At 43.0% G+C, this 18,339-nt stretch overlaps 1 protein-coding gene across 3 annotated transcripts in view; it reads left to right on the top strand.

Moving 5' to 3' along the window:
• dome (cytokine receptor domeless) overlaps positions 1–18,339 on the top strand; it is a 351,827-nt gene that overhangs the window by 302,340 nt on the left and 31,148 nt on the right. For all 3 annotated transcript variants that reach the window (XM_080276205.1, XM_080276204.1, XM_080276203.1), the window contains 2 exons: positions 639–696; positions 3,152–3,271. In XM_080276205.1, the coding sequence (XP_080132331.1) occupies positions 639–696; positions 3,152–3,271 (178 nt within the window). The remainder of the gene's footprint in view (positions 1–638; positions 697–3,151; positions 3,272–18,339) is intronic.

Here is an 18,339-nt window from a genome sequence, read left to right as displayed (position 1 = left end):
AGACCTGAGACTTGTATCAGCCATGCAACTGAGATGTTTCAGATTTTAACACCAGATAGAAAAGATCCTTCATTTATAAGAAGATTAGAGTGATGATGATCAGTCAAGACAATAACAAGCTTCTAGGCAGCCTCTGTATTCAGTGGTCCTGTAAAAATATTTTGTTGTATATGCCACATTGAAGAGTTGATGTATGGCATGCTTTGTTGTGGAATATGTGAGATACTAAGCTAAATTTATGTTCTTGTGTTCATTTGGTACATCATTGTTACTCTTGAAATGTAATTCTTTGTTTACCACCTATTTTGCTGCTACATTTTTTTTTTTTTTTTTTTTTTTTTTTTTTTTTTTTAGGCTAAGAGCAGGCAATCTGATTAATTGAGAGAAATCTTAGCAATTGTTTTGGAAAGGTATCTTAATTTTTTCTACTATAATTGTGCTTAAGTATCATATTCAGGCAAAAACCAGATGATTGTTTTTTGCTTTGGCAAGATTGTAGCTTTCCAAGGTTAATAGTGTACTTTAAATTTACCCTTTATTTCACATTAAAGAACAGTAGTGGATTAAGGTTTTTGTCTTGATATTGTACTTCTGTCTAATGCAATGACCAAACTAAAAATGTCTTTCTCAACCCCCAGACGCATCAAGAGATTCATGGAGGACATTGGTCGAGATATCAGTGTTCCACTTGGCTTGGTGAGTCACTTACCTGATTGTTTGATTTTATTTTTATTTTTCATTTCATTGTTTATTATTATTATTATTACTATTATTATTATTATTATTATTATTCATCCAGACCTCCTTTCCCACCCTAGGGCAGGGTGAGGCTGGTATTATCATTATTATTATTATTATTATTAATGATATTACTATTTCATTTATTTTTTCCATTCTTTTACCCTCACTTACTGACTAGTTCATTCTGCTGTACATGGACCTGTGAGTACTGCATCTTTTCTTAATCCCTCTCGTCCTGGTGGCATGTATACATGATGACCTGGGGACATCCGGGTGACATGTATACATGATCTAGTGTTTTGTAGTAGTATTGTTATTGTATTATTATTATGATTATTGGATCATATTATAAGAGCATATTATACTATAATTTTATATTATAGGTTTAGTTGAGAAATTATGGTTTAAATAACGGTGATTTTTAAGAAAAACACCTGCTGGTGGTTTGGGTAGTGAAAACAACCCCCGGACATGATGGGTTAACAGTACTTGAACCTGATGACTTCAGAATTACCAGATTTAGCTTGATTTTGTTGAACTGAATAACTGCAGTAGACTTCTTTGAGTAAGCCAGACTCAGACATGACTATACCCACCCATTCACATTTTTTGCTTACATCTCATGTAAAGTGGCTTTTATCATGCCACTCGGTAGCAGTACATACTGTAATACCAAGAAATAGATGAGTCTTATGGTACAGTTTTCAGAATATATAAATGTTGTGAAACTTGAACATATGGTATCATTTGAAAAATAGAATAATAATTGAAACCTCATACTGACAGGTCATTTAGCAAATATACATTTTGGACAGTTCTAGCAGGATAAATATTTTGTATGAAGATCTTTCTAAATTTTGTCTGCTATTACAGCTGTTGGCAGACCTGAAGAAGGTCAACCACATGTAGCAGTAACCTATCTGTTCTTAATCTTATATACATCTTCATAAGTTTACGAGATTTAGTAGGTCATAGTCAAGTCACAGTACAACTATATAAAAATTGCCACACATGATTGAATACAGTTATTATGATTGGCCATTCAACAGTGGGGAGAACTGACAGTCCTATCACATTTTTGTTTCATTATATTGCTATTGATCACCGACAAGGTTGACATTACAAATCTGTTCAGCTTTGATTCTTGTTTTGAAATTTACCAGTAATATTTACAAAATTTCATCACTTGGTAGTGTTTCTGTAATTTGTAGGTGACCGTTGCAAGTGTAGGTTGTGACACAGCCCATTTCCCACTGGATTTCACAGTTGGCAGACCTGGAAATTTACCATTAGGAAGACTTTGTTTTTACTGATTTTTTAATGTTTGGTCATACCCATTCTTGTGTGCTGAGTTCCAATGATAAAGGCTTGAAGTCCAAAGTTTGCATGCTTTTTATTAAACAATATTTCTCCATTTGAAAATATAATGTTAGGTGAAAATCTCTTGTAAGTGAGGGTTAAGCTCCATCAAGAAAAATTGTCTTAAATGCATAGTCAGTCAGATGGTGACATGGTTGTCAGCATGTTAAAAAAATAAATAAATAAATAAGGGGGGTCTCAAGAAGTGTGGCTTTGTGGTAATGTTGCAGCCCACAATTATTCTCCTTTGGGAAGGAGAGAGGGGGGAACAATGTAGCTGCCATCCGTCCATGTACAATACCAATGGGAAATATTACCATACTCACAAACAGTTCACTATCCCCACACTGCAATGCAGTCCTCAACACCACAACACACTTCATGCACCACACTGCCACAAAACAGACAGTCCTTCAACATAAGCATTGTATAAAACATCTGGGAGGGTCTGGCTGCAGTGGCTGGTGTACTGCAGTTCACTGTATTCACCTGCATATGAGTCTGAGGTTGGAACAATATTTCATTCACCTTGCAGCAGCTACTTTCCTTGGATCATATTGCAGTTCAGTGATGTCAGTCTGTGTTAAAATTCTTTTTAATATATCCATTTAGTGTGTAATATAACATGATTTACACAGCACAACAAATACCACCATGATCAAAACCAAATTTGATCATACCATTATCTTTCCCAGAGTCTTCTTTATCAGTCCACAGTTTCATATGCAATGAAATGTTGTTGTGGTAAGTGTAAGTGACATATTTCTGAAGTACTGTGTTGATCCTCTTGAGGCATTTGTGCTACTCTTGGACACATAGACATGGACAGCCGATAATTTAGTGGATTTTGTAGGTGAAACCCATGACACCCTGTGTTTTCCTCCATTAATTATTCTTGATGCGTATCATGGACACATAGGCCTTGACAGCCAATAATGTAGAGGATTTTGTAGGTGTAACCCATGACACCATGTATTTTCCTCCATTGATTACTATTGATGCATATCACATTAAGCCATACAGCACCTCACAGGTTCACTCTCCTCTCTAGGATACACATCATGAGCATACTGATGTGAAGATCAAATGGTGGGAGGATCTTATACCAGTACGTGTATCTCATGAATCCAGAATTCCAGTTGATCCCATCAAGACCACGGAGAAGCAGGATGTAAGTGTACTGTATTTAGTTTGTGTGTGTGTGTGTGTGTGTGTGCGTGTGTGTAAATTTATGTTATGAAGGTTTAAAATTTCACAGTTTAGGAAGTTCATGGCATATGTCATGAATGTGTTTGTGGATGGTTCTTACTTTTTGTAAATTGGAGAAATGTAGTAAATTAACTTTAATAGCCGATGAACTTTAATATATATTTTTTTTTCTCCACTGTAGACTTACGGTAATTTGGGGGGAGGGGGGGGAGTGAGGACAAAATAGACAGTCTGTTCCTGTAAGGGTTCCTCTTTGTTAGTGTCAGTATAATTGATGGAAAAATTACCATACCATCTGTTTTTCAGATAAGATGTGAAACTGCAAATTAGTACATAATGCATATTTTTTACTGCTTCTGTATGACTGTCATATTCATTTTAATGCTCAGTAATACTAGTCGGTTTTATTCACAGAATATCTGTCATGGTGAAAGGGCTACAGGTATTCATCACTCACTCCTTTACTAAAAGAGGTCTCCCCAAAACTGAGGAAAATAGTCTGTTTGCATCCCATATTAAAATTAACTCATTGTTCTGGAAATGTTAAACCCTTCAGCCTTGGGATATCCTTGATATACTTACGAGGTCTGTTCAGAAAGTATCCAACCTTAGACTCTACAAAAACAAATAGCTAACCTGTTGAAGTAGGACACTAATCCCTCTCTTAGTAGGCCCCTTCTGACTTGACACACACAGCCCAGTTTTCTTTCCACTACTTGAAACATTTTTTGAAGTTGGTTTTCAGCATCTTCTGTGGGTGCATTGTTGTGTTTGCCATGATCTCTTCTCTTGGATAAATGTTGCTCAGGACATGCTGGAGTGTTCAAATCGCAATCCAGACTTTCTGAAGACTGTTATCACTGGAGATGAGAGTTGGGTGTAGGGGTCTTACCCAGAAACCAAAGCATAGTCATTCCAATGGAGGCATGCAGGGTTACCGTGACCAAAAAAAGCATGATAGGTCCTCAGTAAAGTGAAATGCACATGCATGTTGACAGTTTTTTTCAACTACCATGGTGTTATGCATCATGGATACACACCAGAAGGTCAGACTGTCAACAGACATTACTACTTCGATGTTATCCATTGTTTTCATGATGCAGCTCGGCAAAAGATACCAGACCTTTGGAAATCAGCGTATTGGAAGCTGCACCATGACATTGTCCCTCCCCATTCTTCTCAACTGGTTCAGGAATTTTTGGCCAAGCACAACATCCCTCAAGTCCGGCAGGCTACCTACTTACCAGACGTGGCTCAGTGCTACTTTTGGTTATTTTCCAAGCTTAAATCTTCACTGAAAGGTTCCCAATTTGAGACAAGAGAAGAAATCATGACGAATGTAACAAAGCACCTGCAGGAGATACCGCAAACTGACTTTTAAAAATGTTTCAGGCAGTGAAAGAATGCTGGGCTACATGTGTCAAGTCAGAAGATGCCTACTTTGAGTGGGATTAGGGTCCTAGCTCAACAGGTCAGCTATTTATTTTTTAAGGCCTAAGACTGGATACTTTCTGAACAGACCTTGTATACATGCTGTGTCCTGACAGCCTCAGGGTAGGTACTTTTCAGTGTGGAGGAGTCAGATGTACCTTTTATTGACCCTTTTACTACAAGAGGGTTCTCCTCTTGTTTAGAGGTAGCAAGAAGATAAGAAAAAAGACTTTGCTGGATTCAAGGGGTTAATGAGCAATATAGACACCTTAGAAAGGACCAAGTCATTACCTGTACTTTTTCACACACAAGTGTAGTAGGAGGAAAGAAGCGTTTGCCTTAATGGTGCAATAAATCATGGAAAGAAGTGCTGTAACTCTGCTTTGCTGGCAAAATGTTTAATCACCCTAAGGTTTTGTAATCATATATGGTTTCAAAGACATACCTGTACCAGTGTCAAATTCTCCTCATGTTGCTATAGAACACATCCCTTACTACTTGGTTTTCCAGCTTCCATATTTTCCTCCTAGGTACATAAGTTCTCTTTTTCATCACTTGTTCCTTAACCCGTGGCGTCCCGTCGACGTGAAATAACATCCACACGTTTTGTTATTGCCATTCCCGTCGACGTACATAAACGCGAATCAATTGCAAGGTCCCTAATTTGCACAATTTTCAGTTTTTGCAAGTGATTTTTGGTACGTATTGTCACGGTTTTTTTAAAATAAATGCAAAATTAAATGATAATTCTCAATAATACTGAAGCAGCAGGGACAATGATTGTCTTGCTAAATCAAGCAATGATTACTTTATGCCGGCTTGCTTTGCCGATTTTCTCAGAACGAGAATTTATAAACTTTCTCAACAGTACACAGCAGAGACTAATTACTCACAATTGTTGTTTATTAGTACTGTTAGCCTCTGGAGAAAGTTACTTCACTCCTGACAATAAATAATACTATTAATAATATCAGGTTCTTGCGGATGCGTTACCTCCTAGAAGGCACAACGGATTTTAAACTTAATACAACAAGACTGGCCTAAGTACCAGTTATGAATGGCAAAGTGTTTATGCAGGCTAGGAGCTATAAGGGAAATAAGCTTAAGTATGGAGAAATGAAACACGAGTTTACATTACATTAAGCTCAAAGAAAAAGAACTGTTAAATTTATTGATTACAAAGGAATAAATTTAACGTTACATTTCAAAATGAATTCAAATAAAGAGATCGCACTCACTCACTCACTCAAAAGCTAAATTCTTATGCCTAGGAAAACATGCGGCACAGCCGGCCAGCATGTGAGGAAACAGCACACTTAACTAAACTCTTTAGTCTAGGAAAACGAAAAGAAATTACTGGTCAATGAAGCGTATCACCAAGGAAGGGTGGGAGCCTGGAGAACTGTAGTCTAGTGGAGTCTGGGTGCTAGATGACCTCTCTCACTCTCACTACTGGAGCACAGAATCTCACTCCGTTGCGACAGACAAAAGACTGAATTCAAATACGATGTATGGGGTAATGCACAGGCCACCCGGAAGAAGGTGTGGCCAACGGTTAAGGCAAGCAGGGGCGAACAATAAAGAAACAATAATATCACTCAGTAGAGCACTTAATGATGTACATTAGATCGGTCACCTTTGAAACAGTGACGAATGTTTTGAAAAGTATACCACTGAAATAGAGAGAGAAACGGTTAACTGAACGATACACAGTGAGTTTTCCACTAATAGTTCGTGGTTTCTCACAAAAGGAAAATGTCACGAATTTGATTCATGACATTACACCCCTGCAAAATGAAATTTTTTCCTTATGGGAAAAAATTTGTGGATATATATATATATATATATATATATATATATATATATATATATATGTACACATCCTAACTCAGTCACACAAGATTCACACTGTGGTGTGTGTGCTATCCTGCTACAGGAGAAAATCACTATCGCCAATGAGCGTAAAAACCTCGTATTTACGTTAATAGAGGCAAGCTTGAGGGAAAAAACTCCGTGACGACGGGGAAAATCCTGTACTCAGGTCAAACTTAGCGAAAGTTCGCTACATTTACACTGACAACTAATTGTTGTGTAGCGTGGTGTGTGTGATACACGGTGTAGGTGTGACAGTTGTAGTGTAACTGTATCTACGTGTAAAATCATGTAATACAAATTTATAGTAAATATTAATAATATGGCGACGACGAAGGCAGAGGAGAAGAGGCGGCAGCGTGCGGCAGACGATCAGCTGGCCCGCACAGCTAAACTGCTACACCCATCGCTGTACTTGCAAAATTCAATTAAGGTGGAGCATCAAAAGTGTCAGTGAGACAAAAATTCTTATTACATTACAAGTACTCTCTCTGCCTAGCAATCAGTACATGCTACGAAAGGTATGCTCTAGCGGAAAAATACGAGTGACAGCCTAAGCTTTGTACATTCGAGGTTGCCATTAATTTATTAGGTACATTATTAACCAGGAAACGGAGTCGTAAGGGTTTTTAGCGGGGGAGCTCTAACCTGGCATGCACCTCACTCAACATGCGGCGCAGCCGGCCAGCATGTGAGGGTACAGCACCTTAACAACATCCCTTCACCCAGTTTAGGGGAGCTCTAACCTGGCGTCCACCTCGCTCAACATGCGGCACAGCCGGCCAGCATGTGAGGGAACAGCACCTCAACTAACTCTACGTTTACAATTAATGACAGGAAGCTGAGAATCGTTACGCAATCTCGGGCAGGTCATGTTTTAACACCCACCGTGGGTGTGAACACTCGTGTGGATGTTGTGCGACGTTCCACAAGGTAATTCATACACAGCCTCGGACTGTCTCTGTAGGATTCTCAAACTTCCCCCTTAACTTATGGTATACATGTATGTACAGGCCCTGGACATACTGTGTCCTGTGGGGCCAATGGGCGAGACGTCAGGTCTGCACCCACTTCACCACTACCCTGTCTCTCAACTGACTCAGAGATTACAGGTGTGGTTTCAAACGGCACAGGAAGGACATGTCCCTGATTGGTGTTACGTGGACACACATTGCAGGAACGCACAAAACTATCTATGTCTCGTCCCATCCCTGGCCAGAAAAAGTCAGCTCGGATACGGCCCTGGGTCTTCTTTTTGCCCATGTGACCTCCTGAGGCTGAACAATGACCCCATTGTAACACTGCTAGGCGTTACTTGGCGGGAACGACAAACTGCAGTCGAACCTCTCTCTTGGGTGTTCGTGACTCACGGTAGAGCCGTCCTTGTTTACGAAGGAACTTGGCTTGACCTCCCCATGAATACTTAATCACTCGACCCTTTTGTTTCTTTCGCATGGCAGCAAGTGTTGGGTCAGAATGTTCTTGAACAACAAGTTGGCTACACATCAGATTTTGCGGCAATTCAATGGTCACAGGGGTGACACAATCTGGAGCCTCAGTCATGGCTCGTGTTTCTGCAGCTGAAGTCTGAGTAGCATCATCATCGGTGCAACTATCCTTGACACCGGAAATATTGCCTATGATAAGGTCAAATAAAGGTTCTAGCATGACAACTGCGAGTGTCGTACCAGTATAAAATGGAGATGCCACCTGGATACATGCCTCAGGGAACAATCTCACTGATCCATCAATAAGGTTTGCATGGATCTGTCGACCTGTGTACTGCTCAGGCCGAACTAAACTCTGCTTGACAGTGCAACCTGAGGATCCATTATCTCTCAAGACCTTCACAGGAATGCCTCCCACAAACCCTGGCTGAACAAGGAAGGTACTGTCACCTGTGGGAGGGTCTGTGGAGGAAGCAGCTAGCCACTCATGAGGCTGCTGAATAAATGATGCGGCAAACATGGTGCCTTGAGACCTAGAAACTTGAGGGGTCGTACTCACTGCCTGTGGAGGGGTGTTCACTGTCGCTGTGAGACTAGTGAACTGTGGGGGAGTACCCTTACTGGTAGGGACGTGACCACCGTGCTGCTGCTGAGGAATGAAGGCTGTGTTTGCTTCCTGCCTCCTATTCACTTGAGCTGGTGGTGAAAAGGACGGTCCCGACGGTCGGTTGCGCGTCTGATACTGCTGCTGGTTAGGGTACCTGTTGTACCTCTTCCACTCAGGTTTCTGAGTGTTTTGCCCCTGGTCCTTCCACTGTGGTTTTGGACCTTGGCTGTTATTCTGAGAATGGCCTTGGTGCTGGGATTCAGTCTGAGATGGCTTCCCAGACTTGGCAGTATCTTTTCTGCTGTTCCAGGTGTTTTGCTTACGAGTTTGATACCCGTATGCAGTGAAATATGCGTCAGCCTTTTCTACCATTTGGCTGGCATGTTTCACCGGGCAGATCTTAAGCTGTGCTATGAGCTCAGCAGGCCACGACCTCTCTAGCTGTGTAAGCAGCATAAGGTCAATTATCCCCTCACGGGTGGAAGGAGTTTCATCTTTCTCCATCCACTCACCTAAGTAAGCAGTGAGACAGTCGAGGAACTGAACAGCTGTCTCCTTGTCTTGGAGACGAGCTCGCATGAACTGAACTTTGGCGTCGTCTACTGTGAGACCATACGCCTTAATGAGTGCAGCTTTCATCATCTCATACGTGAAATTGTCTCCACGAATTTTGTGGAGAATATCGGGGGCAGGGCCCTCAAATAAACTAAGAAATTGAAGCCGCTTAGCTGTCTCATCCAGTTGATACATGTCTGCCATGTCCTCAAAATGAGCTATGTACAGCTCGATTCGCTCTCCTTCCTTGTATGAAGGAAGCTTGATGTGTGGGGTCGCCAGGACATATGCAGGGAGAACGCTCATGGAGCTTGGACCAACTGCACCAGACATGTCTGAAGCCAAGGAATCTCGCTTGAGCTTCAACATTTCAAATTCGTGTTTTTCACGTGCTTCTCGCTTGGCACGTTCGTGTTCTCGTTCCTCACGCTGTTCTCGCTCGTGTTCTAAATCGAGTTCGCGCTGTTTTCACTCATGTTCGCACTCCTTTTCACGCTGCTCTTGCTCATATGCATGCTCTCTTTCACGTTGTTCGTGCTGTTCTCGCTCGTATTCGCGCTGAATCTTACGCTCTTCACGGGCATCGTTCTCGCGCTGCTGCTCCTGATTATGCTGTGAGAGTATGTACTCTTTAATTTCAGTTGGGTCTGTGAGACCCATATCTTTGGCTTCCTGTAAAAATATGGTGGTAACCATGTCGCTAATTTACTAAGCAAGCCGAAACTGAGTACTGACTGCTGCTTCGCAAACGAATGCTAATAACACAAGTAAAGAATACAGACACAAGCCAGTGGTGACCAGTCTTATCTACTTAACTGGCAAAGAATAAAGCAAAAATGCAAATGACTGGGAAGACTCAATAATTAACACAATGGGTACGGCGACTTCCCAGGAGCGAATAAAATCGTCTGGCGTTACCAAGAATAAAGTACTGAATAGAGTTAACCCCTTAAACGTGGCCGTGAACAGTCGACCCCCCCCCCCCGAGTGGCGGGGTTGTATCGCGGTCTAAGTACCTGTAGGAGAATATTAGCCAAAAATCAGAGATTAAACTTAGAACATTATATTTGGTATGGCAGATAGTACTTACATTCAGCTTTCTCCAGAGACAGGTGTTGAGCCTTCGTGGACTACCCAAGGACTTGTGGAGACTTGCAAAGTTGGGTAACCAAATCTTTCACACCTTCAGCAAACCGGTTTCCCCTCAACCACAGCCTCATTCTGTCACAGTAAACTTTATGCTACAACGTAAAGGTAGTTTGAAATCCGTATTTGTACAATAAGCACTGAAAATAAGGCTAAAATCAATGGAGCGTACGGCCGACATGCAGCGCGGCGGCGGTCTTCCCGTCATTCAACAAACATTTCCATTTTCACAGCTAAAAACATGTATACTACATTATTTTCGATCATATTACTTCCCAAAAGATCACCGCGACGCGCTTTTTATTCTGCCTTACGCCCGTCACTTTATTCTCGTTCCTGTCGGCCGCTTGCACTGACTCGGAAGAGCTAGAACTCGCCATAATGTCACTTTGAAAGCCTGCAGTAAACTGACGCTAAACAGGGGCAAACTGTGCGAAAAAAAGCTAGTGTTACAAATGGGGAAACAAGCGTTTCCTATTAGCATAAACTGCTTGTGAGAGGAGAGCGCAGATTTACAGTTCTGAGCACTCAGAGCGCTGCCATGTATCACAGCCAGGCTGGCCGGGCCGTGGTAGGGGGGGGACGGGGGAAAAATGCGATACTTGGCAACAACGGAGGTCAGTAGTACAAAGGTAAAGTATGCTAAATGTTGCTAGAGGGTGGTGGTACTGATAGCAATACCAGCTGGAGCCTACTTGCCCACGGTTATTCAAAATTTACTAGAATCGCAAACACTACGATCCGCCGTTATGTCCTTTTCGCCGAGCGTCGCAAACGCGATGATCCACGTTTAAAGGGTTAAGTACTCTGTGGATTAATAAAGCAAAAATTCACTTGCTAAATTAACAGTAAACACCAGTAAACTTGTGCCTATAAAATTTAATGATAAATACCTTAATATGAACGAGTGAGTATTATCTCGTGAATAGCTTTAGAGCTAGGAGTTAATATCCTGGCGAGGTCGCCAATTGTCACGGGGTTTTTAAAATAAATGCAAAATTAACCCGTCACGTCCCGAGGTTTTCCGCACCTCCGACATCCCCCAGTCCCAAGGTATATTCGAAATTTTTTTTTTTAGCTAAAACCTTCGCTTTTGGTGAGAAACATCGAAAATTCATAGAGAAATCGCTCTCCTGAGGTTTAAAATACTCAATTCAGGTAGGAGTTCCTCCTTACCTGACTGGGTTTTCTAACTTGCTGGCACCAAAGAAAACGAGTTCTATGGGAGGGTAACTATTTTATCCATTCATAAACGGTATTTATTTATTTACTTGGTACGAATGTATATGTAGTATGAGAGTACAGTATATTGGTTTTCAAGCCGTAATAAAGGCATTATAAGCATTGTTTCACTTACTAACTAATCACTATACCTGACCTTTTTTTGCCACATTACCTGATCATTATTTCTGGCTGTTTCTTCTTCTAATGCTATGTAAATATTGTCCTCCACATTGTCATCGATTGGGGAATCACTCTGGCCCTGAATATCTTTACTAGCCAGGTCACTGGTAACAGGTGAATTGCCGAGACAATGGTGTGAGGGGGGGAGGGGGGAGGTTATGCGGTGTAAGGCATTGTCCCTGCTTGGCATCTTGTTGAGGAATAGAAGAAGGTGTCCCGTGTATACATACGAAAAATCACGCGCGAAAATTGAAAATTGTGCAAATTAGGGACCTTGCAATTGCACAACGTACTGGTATGTCGCCGGGACTGGCAAATGTAAATCGTTGCAACGTACCCATACGTCAATGGGACGGGGCGGGTTAAATGATAATTCTCAATAATACTGAAGCAGCAGGGACGATGATTGTCTTGCTAAATCAAGTAAAGATTACTTTATGCCGGCTTGCTTTGCCGATTTTCTCAACGAGAATTTATAAACTTTCTCAACAGAACAGCAGAGACTAATTATTCACAATTGCTGTTTATTAGTACTGTTAGCCTCTGGAGAAAGTTACTACACTCCTGACAATAAATAATACTATTAATAATATCAGGTTCTTGCGGATGTGTTAACTCCTAGAAGGCACAATGGATTTTAAGCTTAGTACAACAAGACTGGCCTAAGTACCAGTTATGAATGGCAAAGCATTTATGCAAGCTAGGAGCTATAAGGGAAATAAGCTTAATTATGGAGAAATGAAACACGAGTTTACATTACATTAAGCTCAAAGATAAAGAACTGTTAAATTTATTGATTACAAAGGAATAAATTTAACGTTACATTTCAAAATGAATTCAGATAAAGAGATCGCACTCACTCATTCACTCAAAAGCTAAATTCTTACGCCTAGGAAAACATGCGGCGCAGCCGGCCAGCATGTGAGGAAACAGCACACTTAACTAAACTCTTAAGTCTAGGAAAACGAAAAGAAAATACTGGTCAATGTAGCGTATCACCAAGGAAGGGTGGAAGCCTGGAGAACTGTAGTCTAGTGGAGTCTGGGTGCTAGATGACCTCTCTCACTCTCACTGCTGGAGCACAGAACCTCACTCCGTCGCGACAGACAAAAAACTGAATTCAAATATGATGTATGGGGTAATGTACAGGCCACCCGGAAGAAGGCGTGGCCAACGGTTGAGGCAAGCAGGGACGAACAATAATGAAACAATAATATCGCTCAGTAGAGCACTTAAAGACGTGCATTAGATCGGTCACTTTTGAAACAGTGACGAATGTTTTGAAAAGTATACCACCGAAATGGAGAGAGAAACGGTTAACTGAACGATATACAGTGAGTTTTCCACTAATAGTTTGTGGTTTCTCACAAAAGGAAAATGTTGCGAATTTGTTTCGTGACACGTATACACGGGACACCTTCCTCTACAAGATGCCAGGCAGGGACAATGCCTTACCCAGCATGACCTCCTCCCCCCCCTGCATGCCATTGTCTCAGCAATTCACCTGTTATCAGTGACCTGGCCAGTAAAGCCATGTCATGCCACTGTACGAAATTCAGGGCCAGAGTGATTCCCCAATCGATGACAATGTGGAGGACAAACATTAGAGGAAGAAACAGTCAGAAATGATGATCAGGTAATGTGGCAAAAAAAGGTCATGAATGGTGATGAGTTAGTGAGTGAAACAGTGCTTATAATGCCTATATTACTGTTTGAAAACCAATATACTCTCGTACTACATATAAAATCGTTCCAAGTAAATAAATAAATACTGTTTATGAGCAGTGTGAAATAGTTACCCTTCCATAGAACTCGTTTTCTTTGGTGCCAGCCTGTTAGAAAACCCAGTAAGGTAAGGAGGTACTCCTACCTGGATCGAGTATTTTAAACCTCAGGTGAGCGATTTCTCTATGAATTTTCAATGTTTCTCACCAAAAGCGGAGGTTTGAGCCAAAAAAAAAATTTCCAAAAATGGTCGGGATTGGGGGGAGTCAGTGGTGGAAAAGTGGTCGGGATGGGGCGGGTTAAGCATCATATAACAGATCAATAATTTGTGCTGCTGCACACAATCCTCACTTCCTATAACTTTAACATCCCTCACTAACCTCCTATCAGCCCTCCTAACCAGAAAATAATCTATCTGACTGCTATTTCCCCCAGACTCATACGTAATTAACCTACTCTCTCTTTTCCTAAAATCTGTGTTACAAACAATCATGTCCATTGCCTCCCCAAACTCGAGTATCCTTTCCCCTTCTGCATTCCTCATACCATACGCACATCCTCCATGTATTCCTTCATAACCTTGTGCTGCTTCACCCACATGACCATTTAAGTCTCCTCCCAAAACCACTATCCCATCATCCTGCATACCACCTACTACATGTATTAAATCATCCCATAACCTATCTTTTTCTGCCTCATCCAGTCCTGCCTGTGGAACATATGCCGATAGATATAATTGCAGTTATCTTTTTACCAAACAGAATTTTCACTACCAATATCCTATTGCTTACTCTCATAACATTCATAACATATTCCACCCATTTCTCTGCAACCATCACACCAATGTCCCCATATCCGTCTGACCCCCCATGCCAAAACAACTTATAGTAACAGTCTCTCCCAACAATCATCCTGGCTGATCCATCCCTGTACCGGACTTCCTGCAAACATGCGACATCCACCCACCTCCTACTGAATGCCTCAACAACTTCCACAGCTCTTTCCCTCAAACTTCCCACATTCCATGAACCCACTTTCATCCCCCTGAGTGATTTACTGTCCTCAGGCTTGCTTTGAAACTTATGCTTGTATTGTTTCATAGTCAGTATTAATAAAGGGGGATAGACATACCACAGGCCCGACTCACTGCACAGTCCCAGGTCCAGGCAATGGATCTGGGACCCCTAGCCCACCAGCTTACCAGTGGCTGTGGTAGTGGCCTCGGGACACCCTGCCAAGACAGCTGCAGGGACACCCTCCAAGCGCGCCTTGGTACTGCAACTCTCCCGTCATTATACACCCACTGATAGGGCAGCCTCCTGGGGCGCTACTCCCAGGTTCAGGCCCCTCTCTATTGGGTGGAAGCGGTAGCCTGGGAACTGCAATACCCTGTACTCTCTAGCACAGGCCTGAGCTCCATCTCACCCTGGGCCCATGATCTATGCCGGCGGAACCCCCGTCACACCTCCCCCGAGAAGTCCGCCACTAGGTAGCGGGGGCAAAGTTTTCTGGCTGCATGCCCTTGCTGGCGCCAACCCCTGTAATGTAGTGGGATACGTTGTGTGAAATGTAAAGTGCATGTGGTGTAGTGCATAAGATAGTTAGAGGAAATGTTTGGGAGAGTATGCTGGTCTACTTTCCATGTTACTGTCACACTGAAAAGGTCAGCAAAGGGGGATGGTTAGATAGCTAGTGAAACAGGAGCTCCAGCTCTCCCTATCACCAGTATTCTCATTCTCCTCGGGAGTACCACCCTGTTCGACCATGCTACAGCCTCCTCTTGCATGTAAATTGTTAATTGTAGCAGCCAATCCAGTTTTACCACCTTTGAGCTGTAGGGGCCTGGGGTTAGGATACAGTAATCCAATACAGTATAGGTGGTCCCTAACTTACAGTTGGGTTACTTTTTGTGAAACTGATCATAAGTGGAATTTTTTTTAAGTTGAAAATGCACTTAATACACCTAACCAACTGAACATCATAGCCTAGCCAGGCCTGCCTTAAATGTGCTTAGAACAGTTACATTAGCTTACAGTTGGCCAAAATCATTTCCACAGCCTGTTTTATAATAAAGAATTGATTATCTCATTTATTGAATACTGTACGGAGATCATCGATTGCAAAAATCCAAGTTCATGTACGTTGGCCATTATGGACTAGTTCCTGGACACTTTGCTGTCACAAAAAAATCAGGACAAGTCACTGCCTAAACAGTACACCGTCAGACAGTTCTGCGTCAAATCATGGATGAATCCCGGTCTGTTGGCTGAGAATCTCAAACTTACATAGTGTCCTTGCACAGTGAATGAATTCAGAGTAAACGATTCGCCTAGTGAACGGGCAGGGGATAAACAGGTCCACAAAACCATAATGAATGAGTTGAACCCCAAGTGAATGAAATCGGGGGAAAGAGTAGGCCATAACTGCCATCTCCCATATTCAGCGCCCCCCCCCCCCAGTTGACGCAGCACAAGAGGCCAGATCTGAGCAACCTGTTGAGCAGAATCCAATGGAGGACGAAGATTTGCGTATGATGAAGATCAGTAAAATTCTAGCGGCACTGGATGTTCTGAGAGAAGAGGTCAAGGCAAATGAAACCAGCTACCTTAGGACACAGGAAGTGCTCAGTGAAGTAGAAACCACTTTTCGTTATTACATTGAAAGGCACACTATGGAAGTCAACAGAAGAAAACGAACACTCATCACACGCCACTACCGAACTCAAGAACAACAGGAGCTAGTTGCCTGTACATTGTCTGCTACACTTCCTGGGGAAGATGATGATGATGTGATGTCAGTGGTGCCATCTTTGGACTTTGAAGGTTTTATGGGAGAGGTAAATGAGACAGAGACACATGGAGAAGTGGTTCAGGCAGGTGATGAGGGCGAGACTGGTTACGGGAACGAAGGAGTGGAAGGTGATGTGGTGGTGACACCCTAGGTGTATCTCCCTGCCTTGGAACCACCTGTATTCAAGCCAGTCAGGACTGGCATCTGCTTCATTTAAGGTAAATAACCATGTGTTTTATATTTTATATATCTGTACTGTATGTGTTTGAAATGTGCCCTTTAGCATATCTCTACGACTCAAAAATTGGACTTTGTGGGAGCGGTGCCACCCATATGCCATTTTTTCCATAAGCTGTGTTGTTCACAATGAATGAGCTCATCTGCTGCCCATAAACTCATTCACTTTGCTAGGGCACTGTATTTATATGAAGGTGTACCCCGGTTTAGTGATCTAATTGGTTAGGTAAAACCCCATTGTTACGGGGGGATATCATATATCGGTGTACTTTTAACATGTGCTGTATTTCAATGTGGACCATTTACCAGCCTTGGGTTTTCCCCCAAGCCAAGTCCAAAACCCACCCAGGTGAGCCCAAAAACAGGTTTAAAGGCAATTTAAATGGTCTAACAGCTGTCAAGGAAGCTAACCTAAGCCTAACACCTGTAAATAACTCTCTAAAACCAACAAATAAAGCCTGAAAATCATAAGGAATAGGTTAGAAAATATCAAACACTCTCATCACTTACTTCTTGGTAAGTCCGTGCCCAGTCCTGGTCATCATCTTTGCTATCTCCCCTGAGGCTAGGGAACTTGTGGTGCTCCTTAACACTCAATCATCCTCTTCAAAGGCCTCAAACCCCATCTCCAGGGGAGGGTCCGGGGGGGGGGGAGCCTGGTGAGGTGGAGTGGTTGTAGCAGGAGACTGATGCACTTCCTCTGGGGGTGGTGGTGGTGTGATGCAATGGCTCAGGTGATGGCAATGGGGTGCAATGTGATGGTTCAGGTGGTGGCGATGAGGTGCGATGCGATGGCTCTGGGGGTGGCGATGAGGTGCGATGCGATGACATAGGAGGTGGTGAGGGAGACAGCTGCGATAACCAGTGAGGTGGCAAGGGAGACTGCTTTGATGAATGATGAGGTAGCGATGGAGTCAGTTGCGGTGGCTCACGTCATGGCGAGGGAGACAGAGACAGTGGCCGAGGTGATGTGGGAGATAAAGGCTGGGATGAGGAAGGCAGCGATGGAGTGGCAGAGTGCCTTAGTGGAGACACAGGTGACATGGGAGACTGGGATCGGCTGAAGGTTAAGTCCAGCACTACAGGCCGAGCACGTCCTTGGCGGGAGGTGTCCCTTGGTGTTTCTCTGCTGGTTGAAGGTTGGGGAGATGCTCTGCTAATTGAAAGCTGGGGAGATACTCTGCTGGTTGAAGGCTGGGGAGATCCTGTGTGACTTCCTGGCATGGTGGGGGTCTGCTTGAAGAAGGTTGTGATTGTAGTCTGCCTGGCTGCCCTCTTCTTCTCCTCCAGCATTGTCCTGTACACTTTCATCCCCTCCTCGAGCCAATTAGCTGTGTCCCTGCTTTGTCCTGGGAGGGGGTCTAGTGTCTGCATGAGGTCAGTTATCTCATCCAGCTTCGTTAGCATCTCCTTCAGGATTTCAATATTCGGAGCTTGCACTTCAGCCACAACCTCCTCTTCCTCTCCCTCCTGGTGCGCCCATTGGATCTTCATATTGAGGAGCTCCTTGTTGCTGAGCTCCTCCCTGTGGCTCTCGAGAACCTCCTCCACGTCATCCTCATGGACCTCCCCGAAGCCCGCCTCGTGTGACGATTCCACAATGTCCTGCCACACACGCAGCACAGGCTGAGCTTGCTTTCCCTTGGGGAAGCCAGTGGAGGAGTGGAAGCACTCAGGCCACAGCTTCCACCACACATCATTCATGGTCGCCTGGCTAACCTCACTTCACGCTGAAGTGATATTCTCTAAGGTGTGGTGTATGTTATAGCAATTCCAAAACTGCTGCACTATTATCCTGTCATCACTGTCACAGGC

This window comes from Coenobita brevimanus, chromosome 64 (assembly GCF_032717465.1).
Source record: "Coenobita brevimanus isolate Jiangsu-jjx chromosome 64, ASM3271746v2, whole genome shotgun sequence".
Taxonomy (NCBI): Eukaryota; Metazoa; Arthropoda; class Malacostraca; order Decapoda; family Coenobitidae; genus Coenobita; species Coenobita brevimanus.
Note: the sequence above shows the minus strand (reverse complement) of the source record. Positions and strands in the feature narration are given on the sequence as shown.